Source organism: Alosa sapidissima, chromosome 10, assembly GCF_018492685.1.
Source record: "Alosa sapidissima isolate fAloSap1 chromosome 10, fAloSap1.pri, whole genome shotgun sequence".
Classification (NCBI taxonomy): domain Eukaryota; kingdom Metazoa; phylum Chordata; class Actinopteri; order Clupeiformes; family Clupeidae; genus Alosa; species Alosa sapidissima.
In genome coordinates this window covers 7,722,731-7,749,340 of record NC_055966.1, presented here as the reverse complement: position 1 = coordinate 7,749,340, position 26,610 = coordinate 7,722,731, and the positions used below count along the sequence as shown (strand labels likewise).

Here is a 26,610-nt window from a genome sequence, read left to right as displayed (position 1 = left end):
GCATTTCTATGGAGGAATTTTTGAGTGCTGTGTCTCCTCATTAGAAAGTCTCTGGCTTTACTGTCTCTGGGCAACACTTGCCGACAATCAGAGACACCTTTCTGATTTCCAATCAGAGACACCTATTTCTCCATTGGCCTCCAGTGTGACAGGGTGACGATCCAGCCCGGTCCCTCTCAGTCGTGATCCGTGTTTTGCTCTTGGCTGCTTTGCTCTGTCTGCCTTCGGTTGTCCTATGCCATGCCCTGTAATCCGTTCCATATATCCCACCTGTCCCTGGTTGCCTGATTGACTGCTGCATTTAAACAGGCTCACTCGGCTTCTGGGGTGCAGAGTTATCACGCTTGCCATATCCACTGAAGGCTGTTTTTCACGTATTGCTGCACTTGTATTGTTGTATTTTCCTGGTTACCAATCTCTGGACTGTCTTTGGCTTTGATTCTGCCTGAGGTTTTGTGGACTTTCTGACCTGGAGGATTACATAGACTTTCACTGGAACTTTTTGTGTTACCTTTTCATGAGTAGCGAGGCTACATTTACTTTGTGAGTAGACTGTTGCTGATTTCACAAACTCTGTTCTACAAGACAACTGACTGTGTGTGTTGGGCCTGTTATTAAAGATACCTAAACACAATTCCTGTCTCTGTGTCTGCATCTGGGTTCATGATGGTCTTGCTCATGACATCCAGTGATAGTTGCCCCCACAATGATGGCAGCGCTATACGTAGCCTACGTTCTGGAGACCAATGCGGTGTAGCTTTCTGATAACGATTTTTCACCGCCACTTCTGGGCCATTATTGCGCTACCTGCCACCCACTGACATGAAAGACTATTTATTTACTTAAGTCACTACATTGTAGGCACAGACACCTACTACACCTACACAGACACCTACCACGGCACACTGCTGTGCTGCGGAACAGCGTTTGAAAATCACTTCCTTATTGTGTGTTGCATGCGCTGCTGAGACTATCCCTGTGTTGCCCTACATATCTTGGTTTGTGTTAGCCTGGTCCTACTAGAGTCTTGTACATTTCATAATGTAGAGAGAGTATGGCCACTTTCCATTGCAAAGTGTTAATTTCCTTAAAGGCGAGTACTCTGAAGTTTAAAACTACTGGATCTGCCCAGAGCCACTCTGGATCTGCCATAACCAATCGCTAACGTTTGGTCGTGACGTATGTCATGCTCAAACTAGCCCACAACCTCAACGTCATCATTCTCAGCCACCCCCTCTGTTTGCTGATTGGACAGGTAAAATTTGGCCTGAAAAAAACCCACGAATATACCAAAAATCCCAGACGACGTACTGAAGGAAAATGAAAATTGAGCGGAAGTACATAGGAGGGCGGAGCCAGGCTAGGTATGTGTATGCCTTGACAACTCTTCCAAAAATTGGCTGTCCTGGCCAAAGGTGATCCCTGTGTGAGGGTGTGATCACTAAAGTATGCCTGTATGAGGGCAAGGCATTCAAGTAAGTGGGTGCAGAACAAAAGACTAGCCTAATTTGTAAGCAAGCATTAGCAATTTAAGAATGCGGGCAGCTATAGGAGGAGCTCACTAAGCACTGGGGTAGCATGTGCCCTTTTGTGTTGATAGAAGAATATAGGCGCGCCACCGCGTTCTGGATCATCTGAAAGGGTTTCACGGAAGATCCTTGATTTTATTCAGTTTGTTGTAGACTACTACTTTTTTTGGTTACTGATACCGGTGGGTGTTTTACAGTCAATTCCATTGTTGTGAGCTTGCTTCCTCATTCAACTGTCATTTACTATGGTTGTTAAACTTACCATTCAAAAGAGCATTGATATGCATTTTACCAGATCTTCTTCATAGGTGTCCTGATATACAGAATACCAACCAATCAGAAAAGAGTATTTCTTGTCTCCGGGCGACAAAAATACATAGCCTACATATAGCCTATGAATGACACCAAACAGTCTTTTTTTATTTTGAAAATGATAATATCTCTACCATATAGAAAACAGTTACATTGAGTCAAGGATATAAAATAGTCTGCAATCTTTTCTCAGTTCAATTGTCTTTTCAAGGGTAGCCTAATTCTAAGCATAATCCTAAACATAGAGTGTGTGTGTGTGTGTGCGTGTGTGTGCGTGCGTGTGTCAGTGTGACTGTGTGCATGAAAGAGAAACAGAGTATGGGAACCACCATTATTAGTATGTTGAAAGGGCAACCATGGTGAAATATTATGCATTGACATATTCATTCTTACTCATAAGAGTGTTTAATATTCATGTGCCGTTACTGAGCAATATACTCTGAATATTGTATTCTGAAGGTAGGATGACAGTGTAGAGTGTCACCCCTTTAGTTAGAATACACTGCTTTTGGGTAATTCTGTTGCAATAGATATACCAAAAACATGCCAGATATTTACAGTGTTTTAATTGATATACACTATTTACGATACATAATTACAAAAATAATATATTTTACTATATATATACTCAGAATATTTACACAATATTAGTATAAACAAAGAAATTACAGGAAGCTTTACACATTAATAAAAGATGTTTTAAAAAATGAGACAGCTGCAGATACACCCTAAAAGTAACTGAAATGTTTTATGCTCTGAAATAACACCTTTCTAGACAAGTCAAATCAAAGATATTTTATACAAACGCTCGACAAATGTGCTGTTTAAGTTTAAACAAACTCTTCTTCGTCCTTCCTCTTCCTCCTTCCTATGGGGTCCCACCCACTAAACCTCACTACACTGGCTCTCCTCTGGTGGCCCTTTGTGGCTGAAGTCCATGGAAGTTAGTGTTTTCTCTAGCTCGCCCCAGCTCTCGTCATCATTTGGGGACAAGAAATGGGTGATTTCTTTATCGTCGAAGCACCAGCCTGGCCAGTCGACACTAGCCCCCTCTGGGTACGCAGGGCTGGAAGAGAGGAAAAACAAAACGAGAGGAAGGGGATGTTCAGTCGATGTTCCGTTGTCATTACAGTTAACTAAAGACAAAACCTCTAGCTGTGTTGAAGGCATGACTATGTTAAATTGGGGTACCACTTAAAGGAGAATTCAAAAACAATCGGTTTTACCTAGCTTGAGTTACTGCAGCCAACAGCTAGAACCAGGCAGCTACAGTGCTGTTACACTCTAGGGCCAAGTTCATGAGCCCCATTGTTCATGCCCCCAGAGTAGCACTGTTAGCTGTCTGGCAGCTCTATCTGTTGCTGCAGCAACTGGAGCTAGCAACTCGTTTTTGAGAAACAGAGAAAGATCACTGGAATTCTCTTTTAAGGAAAAAATAAACCTTTTTGCACTCTCTTTCACTTTCCACTGTCTAGTATAACCGGTATTGTCAGTGTCATATTGTCACCAGTGGTGGAACAGGCAGACCGATTTGAGAGCTATTTCAAGATCATTTCCACTCTTGACAATAATTTCCCTTCATAAATACATGAGTAACTGTAGCCTAACACAGTTTCTATGTTTCCTTTTGACAGACGTACATCCTGTCATTGTCAATACATCGCACATAATGAGATAATATTTACATGTCATTATAATTTCATATAAAGCTTTTGTGTAATGTTAACATTGCGAACATGAACATTTCCAAGATACTTTTTTGACTGATGACTTATGCAGCTCACTTTTCCTTGCCTTTTACATACTGACTTTTGTTTTCGTGATTACTTATGCATGTAACTTTATGCAGTTTACTAGCAATTGACATATGTTACCCTAAAAACTTGCAAATCTTACAGCTCATACTGAGACAAAATTAAGACATTCCCATTATCTTCCTACTAGTTCCATATCATATTCATTCATATAGTACATCAGTCATATAATGCAGATCCTATTTATTCATAAAGCTCTATAATGGAGTCCCACCTGCTCTTCCTCTCATCATCACTCCCGTCCACGTTTCCCTCCCGCCACCCATGGGACAGCCCGGCCACTCGAAGCCTTTTGGGGTTCATCTCCTCCCCCTCCGTCTCTCGGTCCCCATCACTGGGCAAGGAAGAGGAGGTTGTGGAGAACGTGGATGAAGGTGAACGATCTGGAGGTGTGGCGGGCTTTTCTTCCTTCCTGCCACCATTTTTTGCCCCCTCCCGCCCCTTCTCGCGCCCCTTGGCACGCTCCAGGAGGCTCTCCAGAGGGGAGTCCTTGAGCTGGAAGTAGCTCGGCGGGGGGGATGGGGCAGGTGGGGGCCTCAAGTGCTTCTTGGGTGGCGAGCGGACCAGAGGCCCTTGGAAGATCGCTTCTGGGATGGATGAGCTCCTCTGGGTCTTCAGTGGGGGTTTGTGAGGTTTTTTTTGGGGCGCTCTCCTGGGCAGCTCGGGCTCTGAGAAGGTGTTCAGGTCTGGTGACAGTCTGTCCTGCTGGTCCACCATCCAGAGCACGCCTCGGTTCTTTTTGAGGGAGCCCAGCTTGAGCACACGGTGGGAGCCCTCCGCCTGTTTGCCATGCTGACGGTGGCTGCTGTCGGAGTCAGAGTTGGATGAGGAGGTGGTGTTTCGTGGCAGACCTGTCGGAGCTTGACCATTGTCCACTGATCCTCGGTGCGATGCCGGAGGCTCGGTATTTGTCTGGTTGTTTATTTGCCGCCTCCTTCGTAGCCGCGGAGACTTCAGTTTGCGCGAAAACCTCCGAGACTCAATCAAAGACTCGTCCTCGCCTGACAGGCTGTACCACGAGTCCCGCCTCGATTGGTTTCCCTCCGACTGGTTTGATTTGTTAGATCTGACTGATTGCTGAGCTGACTCGACTCTGAGGTAAATCGACTGGCCGACAGGTTCAACACTAACGTATTCAGTGATCACTGAGAATGTGCTGGGTGCTGTTTCACTTGATATGATCGCCTCTTCCGTGCATCCACTCAACAGCAAAGTGTGTGGGGTGATTGGCCTATCTGCACTAGTCGTGTCTCTTGAGGATGGGGTGCGGCCGTGCTGAAGTTTGTTTGACGCTGTTTGATGTGACTGACTCCAGGTGACTCTCCTCTCATGAATACCAGGCACAAAAATCTCGGCCGACTCCCACAGCTTGCCTTCACTGTTCTTCCGAGAGCCAGGCTGTGACAGCATACCTTCCCTTGGAGTGCTTCTCACTTGCTGTCCCAGATTGCCATACATTGACTGGCTGCGGAACTCACTTAATTTGCACCTTTTTCCCTGTAACTCTGCATCTACATTTTCTGCTGATGTAATTTCCTCTGTTAGCTGCTGAGGTGTAATGCTTCCCTCTGACTGGTTCTCCATTGGGTTGACAGCAGCAGTATCCAATGCAGGGTTGACACTGGACTCTGATTGGTCCTGCCGCACCTCTGCCATGGAATCGGACTCGAATGTGTCCATCAGAACAACCTCTGGTCCCACACTCACTCCACTTGCTCTCTGCGTCCTTAAAGAGTCCTGTCAGCAAAAAACAGAGCCACATGTTCGGTTTGATATTGCTTCTAATTGTCACATATCCTTTGTAAAATTCACAAGTGTTGGCGTTTCTGTGATTAACATATGCTTCATTCCTCTGGCTGTTTTGCTACTTTGTTTGGAACGTTGATCAAGCATTATTACCCATGGTGATCTCATGCGGGATTTTTACATGGCTAGTTTGTAATGAAGGATCCGAATAGTTACTTAATTTGGATATCATGGGGGTTTTCATATTTTTTTTTATTTAATGTATATATATTTGTATGTAATGTACTGATCAATTGTAAGGTACACAATATCTCCTCCCAACCCCAAGGTTGGGAAACAATGTTGTAAAGGCTGCCTCCAGTTTTTAGTGTGTATATATAGTGTATATGTAACATGCTATAGTGTGCAATGGTCACCTGGGCGCTTTTGATGGCAGAAACCCAAGCAGAGCAGCTCTCAGGGCTGGAGGTGGCGACTGCATACACGCTCACAGCACAGCCCAGATCGCTCACTTCAACCAGGACAAAGGAGTCTACAGAGAGAGAGACAGAGAGAGAAAGAAAGAAAGAGTGGGATGCAGAGGAAAACAAATAGAGTAAGAGAAAAGAGAGTGGGAAAAGAAGCTTTTATCAGTGAATTTGTGAAAAGGATGGAAAAACCCAAGAAGCATCAAGAAACATGTTGATCTGTATCTACAATGAAAACATTGTGAAAACAAGTCTTCCATGTTTGAAAACATGAGTGAAAACAAGTCTTCCATGTTTTCACTCATTAATAGCATGGTAATAGTCTACAGCATCTTAATGTAGAAATGTGAGTGAACATATGGAAGACTTCACAATGTTTTCACAGTTGGCACAGATCATACTATTACTAACAGTAACTCACTGCCGTCTTTGAGGGCAGAGCAGCGAGTTCTGTCCAGGGCCAGTGGGGGGCGCACCACTTTCAGTTTCTCTGATTTCCTCTGGCTTTTGGTCACCAGCACCACATCCGAGAAGAGAAGGAGCACCGCTTCAACCTGTACAGGTCAGACACACAGCCCACAACATCAGAATATTAATTCTTCAGTAAATAATTCATTCAAACAATCAAAAGGCCATAATAATAACAAAATCATTCACTGACATAAATCCACAGGGACACCTGTGCATACATCTTATACAGTCTAATGTGATTGACAGGACATTACATGTCTATATGTGTGGATGCCCCAGAGGACATGGTGTGCTGTTACAAACCTTGCTGTCTTTTCTTCCTCTAATCTTGATGGTGTCCTCCAATAGAAGCTTGCGGATAATTTCAGGGCCCACCCCCCGCACAGGACTCATCAAATCAAACTGGCAGAACTCCCTGACATGCTATGAATGACAGATGCACATTACTCAAAATTGTCAGACATTCCAAGCTGTGCAGTGGTCATATGTCTTAGATGCTCTTTCCTGTACATGAGTAAAGCCTAGTCGCAGACTAAACGCTTTTTTCAAAAGAGATAAATAGACATTGTCTTTTAGTCAAGGACTAGCCTCAATCCATCTAAGGGAAATCGTTAAATCCCTAAATGTTTTCCATGTTTTGTTTGTTCCGCTGAATTACCTTGTCAATTTCTTCACTCATTCCTTTCATCACGTCGTAGCCCTCTATTCTCTGGGCACACTGAAACAAGGCAAGCTCCTCGTCCCTCTGCACCAGGTGATTGTTGATGTTGTCCACAAAGTTGTTTACGCTGGACAGCTACAGCAAGGGAGTCAGGAGATATTGACAGTCTTTTACACGTACCACCTCTGATGCTTGCAGAGCTGCTGTAACTCACAGAAGCTGCATGGAGCTCTAGTTCAGAAATTATGACAATTTGTTGGCATATGTTTCCACATAAGGTGTCCATGATTTCCTCTCAAAACTTCATGGGGATCATATAAAGGTCATGTTGATGCTAGATGCTGTGTCTTTGTCAATCCCAGTGGGAATCAGCATCTGTTGGCCAGTGGAACATTTTATAGTTCTATCTGCCAATTACTGGCCCTATGGTCAGTGTTGGCAAACAAGTCCAGGGCCGAATTCTATTCCCAGTACACCCTCGGTACAGACCCTTGTTCTCCAGACTGGCTTGTGTGACGCAATCAATTTTCCAAGGAAAATCTCCTTGTCTGATCACTAAATCAGTCACAGAAATGGGGAGTGGAATCTTCCTTTTACTGAAAACTGTCTGTTTCACCAGACTTTATCAAACAGTACTGCATCACTGAAAGAGTACTAAATGAATAGTCATATAAAATATCTAATATAGGAACATTAGCGCTGGGCCTAAGCCTTACCATCCTCTTGAGGGAGTCCTGGGTCTCGGAGTCCTCTGTACTCTTCAAGACGGCTTTGAGAAGCAGAGGGTACTTGGTAATCCTCTGGTGAGGTTTCGCCTGCATGTCGCCCAATCGCATGCGAGAACACTGCGGGTGCGTCTCCACCCACTTTATGGAGAGATAAAAGTTAAGGTGAGGGACACGTTTCTGATGTAGTTACAAGGTTTCTTCTGAGGAAAGGGGCCTTCAGATTAGGGAGACCAGACATCCCCGGTTTCCGGGGACAGTCCCCGTTTTCGGTGACCTGTCCCCAGCTGGAGCTGTCTCCAGAAATGTCCCAAAATTGGAATAAAAAAAGAAAGCGCAGACCAAACATATAATTGCGCATCCTACACGCACTGGTTCAAGCCAGCCAGAGCAAGTGCTCAACTCAGAGCTCAGAGATGTTCTAGAATGTCCATATTTCTGATATCCCTCATTTTGATTGGTGGAATAGCAGCACATTAGAATATTTGCCCTTTGCGAGAGACAGCACGGTCTTCATTTATCCATCCATTCATTCATTCATTCATTCATTCATTCATTCAGCATTCATTCAACCAGCTAGCTCTGATGAGTATGTGTAGTGCACAATATATATATATCATACCAAAGGTGTATTGTTTATTATTTATGTTATATATTATCTAACGTTTAACCTATATTTATGATCACCACCAATGGCACCACTGTGCTCTGAAAGTAAAACCCTTTATTTCCAGTGCCTTTGTTGTTGTTGTTGTTGTGTCTAGCAAGTGTACTGTGGTATAATTGAATTTTGGCTATGTTGCTACTTTTATCTATGTTGCTTCTTTTTATTTGCTAAATGCAATAAGACATGACACATACAGTTGTGTTCAAATAGATAGCAGTGTGTTAAAAAAGTGAATAAAGTACAAAATCAAGTCAAAATCAAATAAATGAATAAGGGAGGGAGATTCTGTAAACAAAAAACTAAAGTTTTGCTAACATCTCCATTATTATCGTAAAATATGTCTCCATGCAGGGCAGGGCTGGTTCTAACCTAGGCTACTATACTGTATTTGGGTGGGCTGGTAGACATTTTGGGTGGGCAACATAGCAAAGCGGTGAAATTGGATCAAAACTAAGCACAAAACAATCAGTACTACCTAGCTTCCCACTGCACAAAGAGATGTATTTTGGACATCCAATTTTAGGTGCAGACTGTAATGCCAGACGACGTCTTTTTCAGTATTGACATCCACAGAACCTCTGTATAACGTCCAAAAAAGGTTACCTAGTCCTATTGACGTCCAAATGGGGTCATGGTTAGATGTCCAAATAACGGACCTAGTTTGCATGTCGTGCAGTTGTCCAGAATTGGTCTTGGACCGACGGACGAAGAAGAAAGAAGAAAAGAAAAGAAAATCTCCCTTCTTAAACACCTCCCATTTCGTGTAAAGCTACTTGTAGGAGTTTCTATTCAACTGATCAACTGCCAGTCTGTTTTATTCCCATGGTCATGCAACATGTGTGCATTTAAAATAACAAAATAATCCAGTGCACAGAAACACATTGCTTTTACAAAGAACTCTGCAAAGTGTATTTTCTTGCCAAACCAATTTGGCTGCTGCTATCAATTGACTGATTTGGCCGCTGCTGCTACATGTATCTTAAAGGCGCTCTAAGCGATGTTGGGTAACATCACTTCTGGTGACTTTCAAACAAAACAGAGATCGAGCTCGCTACTCCCTCCCCGTCCCTATTGCTATTGAAACTCTCCTAAACGCGCATCTCGTCGGTGATTGGCTGGAACAGTTTGTTATGTTTTTATGGGCCAGGTTGGACCAAGTTGTTTTTGTTGCCATTTTTTGGAGCCTGGGCTGTCCACATAGACCGTGCTTTTTAAAAACGTATTCAGAGCACAGGCAGCTAGCGTATGGTGAGGTGATGTTAGCAGTATGTGACAAAAAATGTTTTAGCCTAGAAACCATGTGAAATTGCTTAGAGCAGCTTTAACAGAGACATTCATATTTGATTATACTGTAAATAAACATTTGTTTTACCGCTAGGAATGCGTTGAAGTGGGGGTTGGACTCCATCTGTCTTCTTGTGAAATCCACTGCCTTCTCCTCTTCCAAACAGTACTCAAAATAAGACGGGAAACGCTCTGGAAACTGGCAATTTGACAATTTGTTGCAAAACCAGACTTGGAAAAAAATAGACTGAAAAAAATTCTTCAGACATGGGCATACCTGTAAACAGCCAGGCTCCAACATTAGGGGGTCAAATGGACGCCCTTCCTTTCGAGCCATCTGCAGCATGGGGCACATCACATCCTGCCAAAAACGTTGATGAGCTTCAAGAATGGATGGAAGGTTCGAGAACAGTTTTTCTGAGGTGACCTGAGAAAAAAAAGTTTATAGATGAAGTCAATGCTCTAGGCAGAAGCCCAACACCTACACTCACACACTGCTTATTTTCCATCTTTCTGACAGAGGAAAAAAACAGAGAATGCAAACGGAAATAAGGGCTTGTGACATTGTGACACAGTGGGGGAAATAAGTATTGAACGCGTCAACATTCTTTTCATTCTGAGTATACTCCCAGTGAGGTTATTCATATGAAATTTTCACCAGACATTAGTATTAACTCAGGTAATACGTAATACACACATACAACTATATATATATGTTTGTATGTGGAATTAAGTGGAATGACACAGGAAAAAGTATTGAACACGCCTACTGAAATTTCTTAAATACTTTGTGGAAAAGCCTTTGTTTGTAATGACAGCTTCAAGATATTTCCTGTATGACAAAACTTATCATTCACAGTATTCTCTAATAGTCCATGAGCCACAGGCCCAAAAAGGGGCGTGTCACTACCACTTGGGGGGGCAAATTCTCACTATATTTTTCTGAAAGCTACATATCTCTGGAGTATAAAATGGTATGATAGCAAGTTGGATCGTACAGGCCTTCAAAGTTGACCTCTGATTTGAAAAAAGGAAATTCCGACTATTGGCTTTTTTTTGTTAAATCACTCATAAGAGCCCAGATCCAATCCAAACTTCATTATTACTGATGCATATGTTGTGTTTGATATGTGCATACATATTTTAAATCATTATGTGATTTTGCCCTTTATTTTGGTTGATAAAATTCAAGATTTATGTGTAATAATGAGCAAATCTACGTTTTCAGAGACACAACGTGTTGCAGCACTAATTGAAATGCCCACTCATTAATCAATGTATTTATACCTTCCTACCTCCCAGCAGAGACTTGAAATACAAATGATTACATAGGTCTGCATTGCTATGCTATTTACTATTTGTAAATTTGTAAATAAGAGATATTCCAAGAGATCAAAACATCATGATTACCAATCACATATTACCTTTACATTCAAGGAATACTGTTCCTTGAAATTTGAAAATTGTCATCAATTTTCATCACCACATGTACCCAGCTTAACATAAATATTATAATTTTATAATGTCCAGGGCACATGAAATACATACAGTAATTTCCTGTGTATTAGCCGTATTGTGTATAAGCCACAGGACAGTGTTTTATGCAAGTTAAAAGAAACAAAACCAAACAGAACTGCCCCCGTGTATTAACCTCATAGCTGAAGAAATTTTGCAAAATCATTGTATAACCTGCAGCTAATAGTTGGGAAATTATGGTAATGGTCACAGGTGCTAAAATGATCTACATTATACATTTCAGTTGTACTTTTGACTAGTAAGAATGTGGGAATGAGATGTAGATGAACTGGTTGGTGAAAATATTCATACTTTACGCATTGTTATCATTATGTACAATTATTATTATTATTATTATTATCATACTTAAAATTGTCTTTCATCTGATGTTAAAATAATTTCCATTGAAAAGAAATAATAACTATTTTCCAAGACTTGGGGCTGTATTTTGGGCTCCAGCGCATGGCGTAATTTAGCTCGTTATTCACCCGCGCAAAGCTTAATTCGGTATTTTGCACGTTTATTTTTTAAACATTGCGACCAGGGGTGTGGCAATTAACAACCTAGGGAGGGGCCTGGCGCGTTGTCTAAAAATCGGTATCATACACCACCTAAACCTGGTCAGAAGTCAATGGCGAATTGTTCATATGCTATTTTAAGAGCGCATGTCAACAGTCATATTGGCAGGTGCACGCACCATCCTTCTATCATTCATGAACGAAGACCAGCGCATGTCCATGCAAAGCATTACCAATTGCACGATTACAATGGGAAACATAATTAGAATAAAGACATTACGAAATACTGTACGTCTCATGATGAGTAGTTAGTTATTCATCATCATTTGCAAATTGGTAATGACGGTTAAAAGTGATTAGGGGAGAGGCGAGAGACACGTATGGAGCACAGCTGAAGACGCACTGTCACGAGATATAAGCAACTCCTCTGCAGGATAAATGTTGTTTTATTCAGTCATTTGAGCAATATTAGGGTAAGTGTTGCTTTTTCCAGCCTATGTTTTCGATGGTAACCCATTGTCAGTCAATAGTGAAAGTAACTGCATATAACTGTCTTCGTTGACTGACACCTTGGTGAAGTTAGTTTCACTTTGCCAATGAGTTCAAATAATAGACGAGTGCAAATGCGTGAAGGCTATGCTAGGTTTTAGCAAGCAGCCTCCTTCAAATGCGCCGTTGAATGCCAAAATACCGATGCATTTATTTGACATATCACGCTTTGCGCCGTTAAAGGGAATGCCAGATGTCATTTTCATTGGTTTAAAATGATGTTACGCCCCAAACACACCCATATGACTGATTAAAAAACCTAGGAACACCTTGTTGCGCCATGCGCTCCACTTTTGATAACGAAACCCCTCCCAATGTGAACTGGACATCCTACTAAATTTGAATAGACTTTTGACGAGTGACGATGCACTTTAGAATGTCATTATAGGGCCCTTGATCTACAAGTACATACATTTACAACAGTTTTAAAAATTCTACACATTTAGATCTGATGAGACAGAAACTGAAATTGGATCAATCCATTTTCAGAGGAACATGAGTTAATTTGCATATCTACAGCAGGCAAAGCAACACAAGAGGTTAGGGATGATCTGATTCAGGCTCATACTACAGGCAAAGATCATGACATAGAGGCTGGAGTCAGATACACCTAAGCACAAATTCCATGATACATTGACAAAGCAAAAATTAAATACATTTACGAGCATGAGTCAAAAAAGAAAACACAGGCACATGGCAAGACCATCATGTTAAAGACTGGACATGAGAGAAGTCTTTTGTCACCCTTTTGACCTTAACCATGGTCATTGGCGACACCTGAGGGGACCCCAAGGAAAACCTCTAAAGCAGAACTTGCAAAGCATTTGCAGAAACTTGCATCACTATCAGATAATCTTCCAGATGAATATAATACAGCAACAATCATTGATGGAATGTCTCTGGTCCAGAAGGTCAATAACAATGTCTCAACTTATGCAGACATTGCTGCTGCTATTCATAGCATGATCCGTAAAGAGGCAAAGCAGAGGCAGATCATTTTTTAGATTAAATTAGATTAGATTTAACTTTATTGTCATTGTGCAGAGAACAAGTACAGAGACAACGAAATGCAGTTTGTGTCTAACCAGAAGTGCAAAAAAGCAGAAAAGTACAATGTGATATACACAGTATTGGCAGGTGGTGCATAGACAGGACAAGAAATATAGTGCAGTGTAGACAGTAGTATACAGTTGTTTTGCAGAAGGTGGTTTAGAGTAGCATAAATTAAATATAAATATGTGCAGGGTATTAGCAGTTACCTTATAAGAGCAGAATAAATATGGCTATGTACTGTAATATGAACAATGTATGAACAACATGTACAGGTATGTGCAATGTAGTGGCGGTACCATTATAGTAGTAGTAAGAACAATATAGATATATGCAGTGTATTAACAGAATATATTACAGAAAAACTGAATAAATATGGATATTTAGTATGAACCATATAGACAGATAGGTACAGTATGTACAACTATGTGCAGTGTGGTAACAGCACCATTGTAGTGCAGAAACAGTAACATTACAATAGTATTAATAACTAGATGTACCGCATAGCGGTACAAAATATGACCGCCGCTCAGTCCTGTACATCCGTTCCGCGAAAATAAATCACACTTCAATTTGTCTCCATCTTTTACTCCATCCCCCACTCTTGAAACTTTTGTGTATGCTTGTTTGGCATGCCTGAGTGTGTGTGTGCGGCTGCACAGAAAGTAGCCTACTGGTGCTGAAAAGGTGAATAGATTGTAGAATAGCCAAAGAAGATGTAGCATTGTTATAAAACCTTTAAAATCTCTAAACAATCACAAGTAGGGCAGTCACTTACAGGTCACTTACACCTGTAGGCTACATTGTATTTGGGAAAAGCAAAAGGTATCAGCGTAATGTTATTTATTTATTTATGTATTTTTTATGTATTTATAAACAAAAACATCTCTGTCAGTTCCATGCCGTTTTCAACAGCTATCAAAAACAAAGGTAATTTTTGGATGGATGGATTTTTTGTGAATGTTTCTTCTTCTACATAAGATTTTAGTCATCTTTAGTTCATGTAATACTTTATTGTCAATGCACAAATTAAGTAACAGTAGTCTGAAACGTTACTGTTAATGCACAAATTAAGTAACAGTAGTCTGAAACGAAATGCTGTTTTACATCTAACCAGTGGTGCAAATAACTGACATGTCCAAATGGGCCTTGATGAAATGCGTCGCTAGACTGTTCATACACATTTTAACGGGCCAAAGTTGATAAGCTTTTGTCCGTTATTGTTCGTGCAAATATAGGCTGATTCATGTTCCCTTGCATTGTGTAACTGAGGTCCATGGCTAGTCTGGCTTTCATCAGACCAAGCTCAATCTTTTAAGACATCAAAAAATAAATAGCGGGCAGATCAGGCTGGGTTCACCCAGCCTAGTCCATAGGCACCCGATATTGTTTAATTTTCCGATTGAGATATACACGCTCTGGCTATTCTAAATGCAAAAATGCATCAGGGAGTTATGACAAAACTGTAACTAACAAACTAGATCCTAATAGAAAGCTGTTAGCTTCCCTAAGCTACAGGTAGGATTATAAGGTAGGCCTATTTACAACATAAATTGTCAATATGGCTATGCTGGCGACACAAATAAAATCTCCTTTGGAAACCAATGGCTTACGCCTTACAGTATCAAGCGGACTTAAACTGCCATATCGTGGCGAAAAGTTGTAATAACATTCACGCAGCTCCATGAGTCAAGGAAAGCGCGAATGAAGTAGCCACTTCTAAATGGGACCCACTACACAGTAGCTTAAGGTGTGTTGCTAAAGCAGCCATAATGAAATGAAGGTGTCATTGTTTGGATACTTCACACACACGTGCTTTTTAATTTCACAGACTACAACTACCAAGCTGGAATCAAAGCACATCGATTCCCCTCTCACACCCTGCACGCACTTAAAACAAAAGTTTGTGGGGACGAAATGACATTTTTCCGTAAAAGTCTAGTGGGGCTACATACCCACCAAATTTCATGTACCCCGGTGGTTCGGTGTCCCGGTTATCAATGACCAAAAATTCAGGAAGTAGATGACGGGAAAAATTCTTGAATTGTGTGCATGTGTGCGTGTACAAGTTTATGTTTATGTGTGTGGGTGTGTGTGTGTGTGTGTGTATGTGCGTGCTTGTGTGTTTGCCTGCATATGTGTGTTTGTGCATGTGCATGCATGCGTACATATGTCTACTGTGTGAGTATGTGTCATACGTATGATTACTGTAAATGTATGTGTGTGCGTGTGTATCTGTTTATGCACATGTGTGCACATGGAATGGGTTAACATGACCCCTGGAGGCAAACATACGGAAAAAATTGGTCATCCTAGGCCCTACATTTCTCAAGATATTCACAGAGAACTGTGTCTGCCCTACCCTCCTTTCGGGGGGTCCAGTCCAGCGGGGGGGCTACAGATCAAAACGAAAAATGACGGTTCCATGCTATCCATGTGGGGGTACATGCCCACCAAGTTTTGTGTACCCCGGTCTTTCAGTGTCCCGGGAATCCTTGTTGGTGTACGTCACTAAATGTACTGCGCTTCACTGCGCGGCGGTCATAATAAGATAGATAGATAGATAGATACTTTGATATATAAGTGTAAAACTTTGATAGATAAGTGTATGTGCAGGATGAAAAGCAGTAGAATATGGCTATGTACAGTATAAGTGTAATTACAGTATGTACATTTGTAAATAAATAGATGGATGGGATAGATGGGTGGGATAGGGTAGTGCAGTTGTGGGGGGGGCTAGGGGATGTCCGCCTCCTTGTTGTCCCTGTCAAGGTTGCCATGGTCGTGGACACCTCAACAGGCACAGGCAAGGAGGCATCAGGCGGGGGCGGGGCAGGGGGTGATGGGGGCTTAGTTTGTTGGATGTCACCGGGATGCAGAGCTAGAGTTCAGTAGGGTGACAGCCGCAGTAAAGAAGCTTCCTCTGAACCTGCTGGTTCAGATGCGGAGAGACCTGTAACGCCTCCCGGAGGGGAGTGGGGTGAACAGTCTGTGGTTGGGGTGAGAACAGTCTTTGAGGATGCGCGCCTTACGCAAGCATCGCTTGCCCTGGATGGCCTCGATGGAGGGGAGTGAGGAACCGGTGTGGGCAGTTTTCACCACCCTCTGCAGTGCCTTCCGGTCGTGGGCATACAAAACTGTGACACAGTTGGTGAGGATGCTCTCAATGTTGCAGCGGTAGACGTTTACCAGGATCTGAGGAGACAGATGGACCTCAGAAACAAGAGACGCTGGTGAGCCTTTTTGATCAGGGTAGAGGTGTTGAGGGTCCAAGAGAGGTCCTCAGAGATGTGGACACCCAGAAACTTGAAGCTGGTGACATGCTCCACCTCAGTCCTGTTGATGAAAATGGGTGTGTGCGTGCTAGCTTTAGACTTCCTGAAGTCCACAATGAGCTCTTTGGTCTTCTTGGTGTTGAGAGCCAGGTTGTTATCAGTGCACCACGATGTTAGGTGCTGGACCTCCTCCCTGTAGGCCGTCTCATCATTATTGCTGATGAGCCCAATCACCGTAGTGTCATCTGCAAACTTGACAATGGTGTTAGAGCCATGTACAGGTATGCAGTCGTAGGTGAAGAGGGAGTAGAGGAGAGGGCTCAGCACACATCCCTGTGGTATACTGGTGTTCGATGGTTGAGGAGGTGCGATTATCTAACCTAACAGACTGAGGTCTGTTGGTTAGGAAGTCCAGAATCCATAAGTCTGGTTTTTCTTTTATCACATACACATATATTGGTAGATGTTTTTTCTTTACCTTGACATGTTTCGACGTATACTTCCGTCTTCATCAAAAGGTCACACGGTGGAGTAGTGTGATGCGTTTTTATCAGCTGATGTTGTTACGGAGGTGTGTAGTCCAGAATCCAGTTACAGAGGGAGGTATTGATGCCCAGTTCACTGAGTTTGGTGATCAGTTTGGAGGGGATGATGGTGTTGAAAGCTGAGCTGAAGTCAATGAACAGCATTCTTACATAGGTGTTGCTATTGTCAAGGTGGGACAGGGCAGAGTGAAGTGCCATAGAGATGGCATCCTCTGTGCTCCTGTTCTGACGATGAATTCAATGAATAGATTAAAGATCCTTTGTACTCGTTTCAGCTACAATTTAAAAAACATTTGTACTGCAGACCTATGTATGTCATCATTTAACATTAATTTCAACTCGCAATTGAAAGTAAGGAAGGTAGAATAGTAATGATCAATAAGGTCTGCATTCAGGTATTGCCATAACATGTTGCTCTGAAAACTCAAATTAGCTTTTTTTTGCACATCAATCTTGAATTTTATCAACCAAAATGAAGAGCAAGATCACATAATGAGTCAAAATATGTATGCAAACATCAAACACCACATATGCATCAGTAATAATAAGATTTGGATTATTTTCTGGGCTCTTATGAGTGTTTTAACAAAAAAAGCCAATAGGCGGAATTTCCTTTTTTTCAAATCAGAGGTCAACTTTGAAGGCCTGTACAGCCACAAAGCTACAAGATCCAACTTGCTATCATACCATTTTATACTCCAGAGATATGTAGCTTTCAGAAAAATATAGTGAGAATTTGCCCCCCCCAAGTGGTAGTAACGACCCCCTGTGGCTCATGGACTATAAAACCAATTGAGAGTTTCCTTTGCTGTATGCTTTGGATCGTTGTCCTGTTGAAAGGACTACCCACGTCTCATCCTCATCATCCTGGTGGATGGCAATATTCTCTTAGATAAAATGGCTCCATTCATCATTCCTTTAACTGTATGAAGTCTGACAGTACTATGAGATGAAAAACAGCCCCGCACCATGATGCCCCCACCTCCAAACCTCACTGTTGGTATGGAATTTTTAGGGTGATGTACTGTGCCATTTCATTGATTTGCACAGATAGGAGAATTACTCTCTAACTACTTACCGATTACAGCTCATTCCTTGCCTTGACTAATTGCCCTTTTATGCTTTTATGTACTATTACCTTGTATATTTTATGTACTATTACCTTCTATATTTTATGTGTTATTACCTTGTATATTTTATGCTTTCTTTATTCTTTTATTCTTTACTTTTTAAACTATTCTCTGACTATTGCCTTTCTATGCTTTTATTACAGTAGCTATTCCTGTTTGTTTTTATTTATGTAAAGCACATTGAATGACCTGTATGAAATGTATTTGTTATTTGTGTGGATTACCTGAGTTAATGTCATGCAAATTTCCTCATTGGAAGTACTGTATACTTATTGAAAAAAATGTTGACGCGTTCAATACTTACAGTACTTCCCCCGCTGCAGGCTGGTATTCAGCTACCTTTAGCAGTTCATATGACAGAAACTTTAGTGGCCATATTGTCTAAATAGTAAGCCATTAAATGGGAACGGAATGCATATACATCAGTTACTATGGAGCCATTATGAAGGCCTTTTTTCATACTTTTGCATTGGAATGAAAGTATTGTGACGGAACACAAACAGCTCTACTCAAACTGATCCGTAAGAAGTCCCAGAGGCTACACACTGCAGCAGGCTGTTTTCATAGTATATAGTTCTACGCTAGATGGTCTTTTGGGTCCCCACCGTCGACTTCAAGGCACCCTAACCATAACCCTTGCCTAACCCTAACCCTAACCCTTGCCTAACCCTAACCCTAACCCTTGCTTAACCCTAGTGCCTTTCCAGGCAGTGCTGCCCTGAAGTCGACAGTGGGGGCCCAAAAGACATATATCTAGCTCAACTGAGTAGAAGGGGCAACACAAGGGAGTGTTGCCCCTTCTACTTTTATGTTCAACATGTGAGTTCTAGTTTATGATCAACATGTGAGGACACAAAAAAATCTGCAAGTCTCCTGCCACTTTGAGTTCTAGGCAATCCCTTCCCAGGGCTGCTCCTGAGTGCAATTGGAAGAACTGATGTACTTACCTCCAGCAGGTACCCATGTTGGTGCAGGTTAGACAGTGCAGCCATCACCAGCTAGAGGAGACCAAAATTCATGTATTAGAAACAAAGAGAAGAGCAGCCATCAAACACAAATGTTGATAAGTCATAACATTAACAGTGGCATAAAGCATTACACGATATAAAGCCTGTGAGAATGAAACCGTACGTCAGTGACGATGATCATCTTGTTGATGTAAGTGAGCTCAGTGTGGAGGAACTCCCACAGTGCCTCCTGCTGGTGACGTTGTGTCTTTGACATCATCTTAACAGAACAGAACATTTACAGGAACTTAGTCACTTAGTTAGGCCCTAATACTTGAAGTAGTACTTCTTTCACATGTTAAGAAAATATGTTTCATGGCCCTTGGGCCTATACATCATGACCTTTCCACATGTAAAAGGTGAGTAAGACATTTATAATTATAATTATAATATAATTATAGACACTTAATAATTATAATAATTATATACTATATACCTAAATGAAAACAATTCACAAGAATCACTGCGATACAAATACATAAAAGAGGACACTGGATATGGAATGTGCTTGTACGGATTAAAATGAAAGAAAAATAAAGCAGATCAGTGGCCTTTCTTTGCAAGAAATTAGTAAACATATTTAGAACAATTTCCCCTTTCTTCATCCAGTTCCCTCTTTTTGTTCTTCTCTGTTCCCCTGCTGTCTTCCCCATTTCTTTGCGGTGGAGTGTGTTACCCAGTGAGAATGCACTAGCTTGGTCCAGCTCTCCTCCAGTGTGTGGGCCTCCCCTTCCTCTGCCCATTTCCAAGTTAGATCCACGGGTACTGCGTAGGTCTCGAGAGCCTGTTTCAACCCCTCCAGAGACCCACCCTGGAGAATGTATTGTGGAGATCATAACCACCAATTCAGTTTATTTGTATAAAGTGTACATTGCTTCAAGTTTAATTTGTTTGTTTACATAAAAGTGTACTTCAAGTTGGATTTTTTGCACTTACTTAAAAGTGAACATTGCTTCTACCCAAAATGTTAACCCTTGTGTTATCCTCAAATCTTACCGACACTCTTTATCCTTGGGGTCAATTTGACCCCAGCTAAATAAACCCTCAGAAAATGATTATAATTCATATTGTTACCCAGTTTTTTTGTGACAGGTACTTAACAAGAGTGTAATAACCACCATCAAAAGCCCTACAAAACAATCCCACCCCCCCACACCCCTTTATGAACCTTGGAAACCTGGCTGGCAATATTGCCCATCCAGTGTCAGCAGCCCAAAGGCTTGCTGTTGCTTCCCCTTTTGACTTATACAGTCCTGCCAAAATAACTTATATATAATATGTACTTGTGTATGTAATAATGATAATAACAATATGTTCTCATACTATTCAAATAATAATATCCATAATGTGTCAAATATTCATGTCTCCTATGTTTCATACAGCTGGGGTCAAACTGACCCCAAGGAACATCAATGTACAAAATATTTGTACAGGACATAACATGAGGGTTAAACTTATATGGAAACCCAAAGCTCCAAAACAAAAGTCCATGACAGAGATGAAAGCTAAAACACACACACACACACACACACACACATACATGACATCTACTTTCAGCACATACAGTACCTCTGTGACTGGAGTCTTGTCAGATGTTCCCTGTGCGAAGAGGCCCTGAATGAGCGGGGTTCTGGATTTTATAGCGACAGCTGAGGCCTTGCTTACTGTTCCAAAATCCACAATCCACTGTTTCTTCTGTGCAGGGGGCAAAATGTGGAAGCGCAAATGTGTCAGAAATCACTAGTAACTATGTAAAAACTTTACAGAAAATACAAAATACAAAATGGGTATGTGTCACATTTACATTAATACATTTATTTGTCATTTAGCAGAGTTGCATGCAGTGAACTAATAACAGGAACCATACTCTTAGACTTAGAACAACCCAGGGTACATGACAATAAAACTTGAACTTAAGTTTGGCTGGCTAAGCTTAGCTCAAGTATTAGGATGAACAAAAGCTTCCCTTATGGGTATGCAGTCATTTACACATGAAACCAAGGTATACACTTCTGAGGGATAATTTTGACTATCTGACTCATTTACTCATTGTCATCACACTGCATGAAAGTGCTGGAAAGATTGTTGCTGGACACCTCAGACCTCAGGTGACCACCTCAATGGACCCACTGCAATTTGCCTACCAACGTGAGGTTGGTGTTGAAGATACCATCATCTACCTGCTTCAGCGAGCCAACAACCGCCTAGATGAAGCTGGCTGTGCAGTGAGAATAATGTTCCTCGACTTCTCCAGTGCCTTCAACACCATACAACCTGTATTGCTAAGAGAGGAGCTACAAACGATGCAGGTGGAGACATCCATAACATCATCGATTGTTGATTACCTGACGGAAAAGACCACAGTTTGTACGGATGGGAGGATGTGACTCCGAGAAGGTGGTCAGCAGCACAGGAGCACCGCAGGGGACTGTACTCTCTCCTTTCCTCTTCACATTATATACCTCAGACTTTCAGTACAACTCTGCAACCTGTCATCTGCAGAAATACTCTAATGACTCTGCAGTTGTGGGGTGTGTGAAGGATGGGGAGGAGACTGAGTATAGAGAACTGGTGAACAGCTTTGTGGCGTGGCGAAACAACCACCTACTCTTAAATGTGGCCAGGATCAAAGATATGGCAGTGGACTTTAGGAGGGCTAGGACAAAGTTAAACACTGTCTCCATCATGAGGAAAGAGGTGGAGGTAGTGGAAAACTACAAATATCTGGGTGTACATCTAAATAACAAACTGGACTGGAAGTGCAACACTGAGGCTGTATACAGGAAGGGACAGAGCAGGCTATACTTCTTGAGAAAGCTTAGATCTTTTAATGTGTGCAGCAGGAAAATGAACATGGTTGACCAGTCTGCTGTTTCTAGTACCATTTTCTTTGCAGCCATCTGCTGCGGCACCAGTATCAGGGCAAATGACACCAAAAAACAAGTTGATTAAAAGAGCTGGCTCTGGAAGTAGGCTACCCCTAGAGTTAGTTGTTGAGAGAAGGATGTTGCAAAAGCTCCTTAACATTATGGACAACACCTCACATCCACTGAACGAACTACTGGTCAGACAACAGAGTGTTTTCAGCTGGAGGTTGTCCAACTTCGCTGTAACAAGGACCATTATAGGAAATCATTCCTGCCCACTGCCATAACTATTTACAACAACTCCCCTTTGTGCTGTGAGAGAAAAATCTTATGCTGAGAGACAATGCAGTTTACAACCTATTTAACTATATCCAATTGTATTTATTTATGTTTTTATTTTATTTTTTTAACTTGTATGTATGTATGTATGTATGTATGTATGTATATATGTGTAATATATGTTTATATTATTAATTGCTGCTGTAACACCATAATTTCCCTTTAGGGATGAATAAAGTAATCTATCTATCTATTTAAAAAAAACCTCTTTGGCATGCTTGTTTAGCCTGGTTAGCACCAGACCTTATCTCCATTGAAATTGAGATTGTGTCTGGACAAGATTAATTCACCTCCCATTTCCAAGGGGCGTCACCAACGGACGCACATCAAAATGCCTCTGGATGCAATTGGATAGACCTAAAACTAATCAGAGCAATGAAGGAGATGACCCTTACAGAAATTTCAGGTTTCTGGTGAACAGTTGCCGCAAATTTGTGGCAAGGTCATTTTTTCACATGCAAATAAATTTTCTGGCAAACAATTGCGGTTAACCTTTGGCAATGTTACAGCAAATTTGTAGCAATGTCATGTACATTACTGTAGGTTTGTCACCAGAAGTTCACTGGAAGTTTGCCATTATTGGCTTAGTGAACTTGAATTTCCCCTTGGGGATCAATAAAGTATCTATCTATCTATCTATCTATCTATCTATCTATCTATCTATCTAGAGTGGTGGCAAATCACTGGTGAACACATTTGCCACTAGTGGCAAACTTCTTTGCTAGAAGTTTGTCTCTAGCAGCCAACACTTGCAAACTTCTTGTATTTTCTAGTGTACTCATTTGTTTCCCACAAATCACCCACAAGTTTGCTGTAAATCTGCTACAAACATTTCATTTTTGTAAGGGGACATATGCAGAGCAGCAGGAAAATAAAAAAAAATCATCTCAACAAACAAGTATTTTTCAAAAACTGCTTCCATGCCATCATGTTACTGTAAGCCCGCCCGGAACATTGGAAATGGGGGTGAATGGCCTCTTTGCTAGATGGACCTGCAGAGCAAATTCAAATTCAAGATTTGTCTGGGTTCTCCCAGGCTAATGCTTGTTCAATTTAAATCACAAATTAACACATTTCCCTGGGCATCGGTTTGTTTTGGTTTGTTTTCTTCATACAGGCAGTCAATACTAAGTAGATACTAATTAAACATGACTGCACCTGAGGGCCGACTGTGTTGGATCGGTGCTTGTGTGGCGCCACCTGGCCATCGAGTACATCTGCAGCTGGCACAGTGCTATCTGGGACATTCTCCACTTCAGCATCTCTCTCTTCCTCCTTTGGCGTCTCTGCCCGGGCATCCTTCCTCTGGTTATTGGAGTCCATATCCTCCAGGGGAACGACATCACTTCCTGTATTTTGGTTAGGTGTCTTGGAGGGATGGCTGTTGTGATTTATTGTGAGAAACGCAGTGAGACTGTTAGAACGCCCCCACAGAGCTTACCTTTCAGACAAGTGACTAGGTGCTAAAACATGAGAAAGAGTGACGATGTAGACCATGACCTAAGGGAAACATACCTGAGGCCTACGCAGCACCAAACACACAAACACACACACAGAGTTGGAGGTAGAACCAGTCTACAACAGGACACTGAAGGCCAGAAAAGACCCAAATACATTTACATGTATATATTCATTTGGCAGGCACGTTTATCCAAAGCGACTTACAGCAATAGAATAACATTTAAGCATTTGAACATTTAAGCTACAGAACTACAGCAATAGCAATAGAATATAATTTAAGGTACAGTGCAGAGAAGACCTTAACTAGGAATTACCATTATTAAGTACTGGTCAAAGTATGGTAGGAGGAGAAGAAGTAGAAGAGGAGGTAGAGGAGAGAAGAGAGGGAAGTGGAGAGGTGGGGAAGAGGGGAGAGAGGGAAGAGCATGGTAGGTGTGTATCAGGTGTGTGAGGTTGTCAGAAGCGCTAGGAGAGGAGGTATCCTTGGAAGAGTTGTGTTTTCAAGATCTTTTTGAAGATAAAGAGGGATGACCCTGCTCTGATGGGACTTGGCAGATTGTTCCACCATTGGGGGACCACAGATGAAAAAAGTCTGGATTGCCGTAAGTGTGGTGGCGGCAGTGCCAGCCAGAGTTCCTGGGAGGAGCGCAGCAGCCGAGGGGTAACATAAGCCTTTATGAGAGCACTTCAGTAAGTGGGTGCAGACCCAGCAGTCATTTGATATGCAAGCATTAGTGACCTGAGGGCGGCTAAGGGAAGCCAATGGAGCTCAAACACCAGAGTTTCAGCCGGAACAGAAACCTCGATGTGGGAGAAAATCAAAGCAGCCTGAAGCCTGAAGTTGTCAAACTTTTAAAAACATCCTGTGAGAGTAAAGGTCGGGGACAGGCTACATGTCTGCTGACACAGGATTAGATCGCAGTGATCACACACATTTCTCAGGTCACAACAGCCCTCCACCAAGCTTTCTTTCCGTCTTCACTCAGTTGTTTACACCGTTGATAACCCATCAGCAAGGCTCCAGTTTCTGTAGCTCACATTCACAGCCATGGTTTCTGTGACTGAGGATTGGGAAACACATAAGTATGCATATGCAGTTTGTGATTCATCACTTAAAGGTCTCGATGAACCATCTGTTTTTGATTGGGGCTGCCCACTTCATCGGAACAAAAGGCCTTCAAAACTTTCAGAAGTAATAAACACAGAAAGAAAGAAAGAAAGAAAGAAAGAAATGGAAATAGACAGAAATGAGGTGATTACTCAACAGTTGAGGTTTAACACAGATGTGAGCAGACAGGCTTGACGTAGAGGTATTACACCCCCGGCGTGTGTGGCACTTGCGTGGCAAACATCAACACCGTAGGCCAGCACCTGATATGAAACCCTAACACACCGAACACACAGGAGACCTTCACTACCTGAGTCAAAGAGAGACTCCATGAGGTCAAACACACCCCTTTTTGTCTGTACCCTAAAAAGAAGCACAGACCTAAAACATCCATGTTGGAGTGGGGGTTGGTAAAAGCTCTCTGCAACAACATGGAACACAAACTCAATGCTCCCTAACTGCCAAGACACCAAAACAGATCTGTTAAGTAGACCTCGGAGAGAGAGAGTGAGAGAGAGAGAGAGAGAGAGAAAGAGAGAATGAATGGACCTACACAAACCCCTATTCCCATTCTCCTAGCTGTAGTCTGTGTACGAGAAGCTGTAGATTACCTGTTTTTCGCCGTCTCCATGTCTCTCAGGCGATCATCTTTATTCCCTGTGTGAGTCAGTTCTCTGTCCCTGTACCTGTACCTGGCTTCCTGAGTCTCACCTCCTCATTAACCAGTCCCTCCCTCCACTTGTCTTCTCTCCTCTCCCTTTCTCTGCCAACTGGCCTGACTGGACCGACAGGCTTCGGGGAGGCTTGACTTGTCTGGCCTCACCTTGGCTGCTGCTCATTAGCCAGCCTGAAGAGGGTTTGTCTAAGTGAGGCGATGAGGAGTCCATGGTTTGCTCAGTCACTTGGGACACGTCCAACTATGCTAAGAATCTCAGCAAATCTCAACAGTGAGGTGCTAATGGTTTTCGTCAGGCGTGACAAGGACAGCCTATAGGGTGAAGTGGCATGACCTCAGATTCGGATCAGCATCCAGAGAGGACCCAGGCCAGAATCGGGTCAAGGATATGCTCCTTGACTGGTTCTGGACTCTGTAAAAAGTCACAAAACAAGGAAGCTGAGGACCAGGCCAAGCTCTGGTGGTGAGGCACAACCCCTGATGCGTCGTCACACACATGAATCAGAGTTCCAGCCAAACTGTGAGCAAAGGTGCTACGGACTGCCAGCAGCACGTGGCTTCCCTCTGGATTCCAGAGAGCTTATGAGTCAGCAGCAGAGATGTGGAAACTGCAGCAATTGCGAGAGTGAGTGTGTGTGTGTGTTTGTGTGTGTGTGTTTGTGTGTGTGTGTGAGAGAGAGAGAGAGAGAGAGAGAGAGAGAGAGAGAGAGAGAGAGAGAGACTGATTTCTCAGTTCCTCCACCTCGGTTTGCGTTTTAAGGGTGTGACTGAAGAAAAGCTTGAGGGCAATTAAGTACAATAGATCACACAGGCAGAACAAGGCAAGTTGCACAGACGTATAGACATGTAGGTACACGTACACAGACAGACACACACAAACACACAGCAACACAC

General features: G+C 42.2%; 1 protein-coding gene across 2 annotated transcripts; it reads right to left on the bottom strand.

Annotated features, from left to right (window-relative positions):
* Window positions 1-1,911: 1,911 nt before the first annotated feature.
* On the bottom strand, window positions 1,912-25,820 carry plekhg6 (pleckstrin homology domain containing, family G (with RhoGef domain) member 6). Of its 2 annotated transcripts, none has more exons than XM_042105998.1 (15): window positions 25,652-25,820; window positions 23,630-23,852; window positions 20,835-20,960; window positions 19,942-20,076; window positions 19,390-19,485; window positions 19,206-19,256; window positions 9,954-10,103; window positions 9,765-9,875; window positions 7,717-7,866; window positions 6,998-7,135; window positions 6,643-6,762; window positions 6,290-6,422; window positions 5,818-5,933; window positions 3,870-5,392; window positions 1,912-2,907 (listed from the first exon to the last, which is right to left on the bottom strand). In XM_042105998.1, exons 1-15 carry the CDS (start codon window positions 25,669-25,671, stop codon window positions 2,727-2,729), a joined length of 3,273 nt encoding a protein of 1,090 aa, XP_041961932.1. In that variant the 5' UTR covers window positions 25,672-25,820; the 3' UTR covers window positions 1,912-2,726. The 2 variants fall into 2 exon arrangements, with proteins under 2 accessions (XP_041961932.1, XP_041961933.1); XM_042105999.1 differs by having other exon boundaries at window positions 23,672-23,852.
* Window positions 25,821-26,610: the final 790 nt, after the last annotated feature.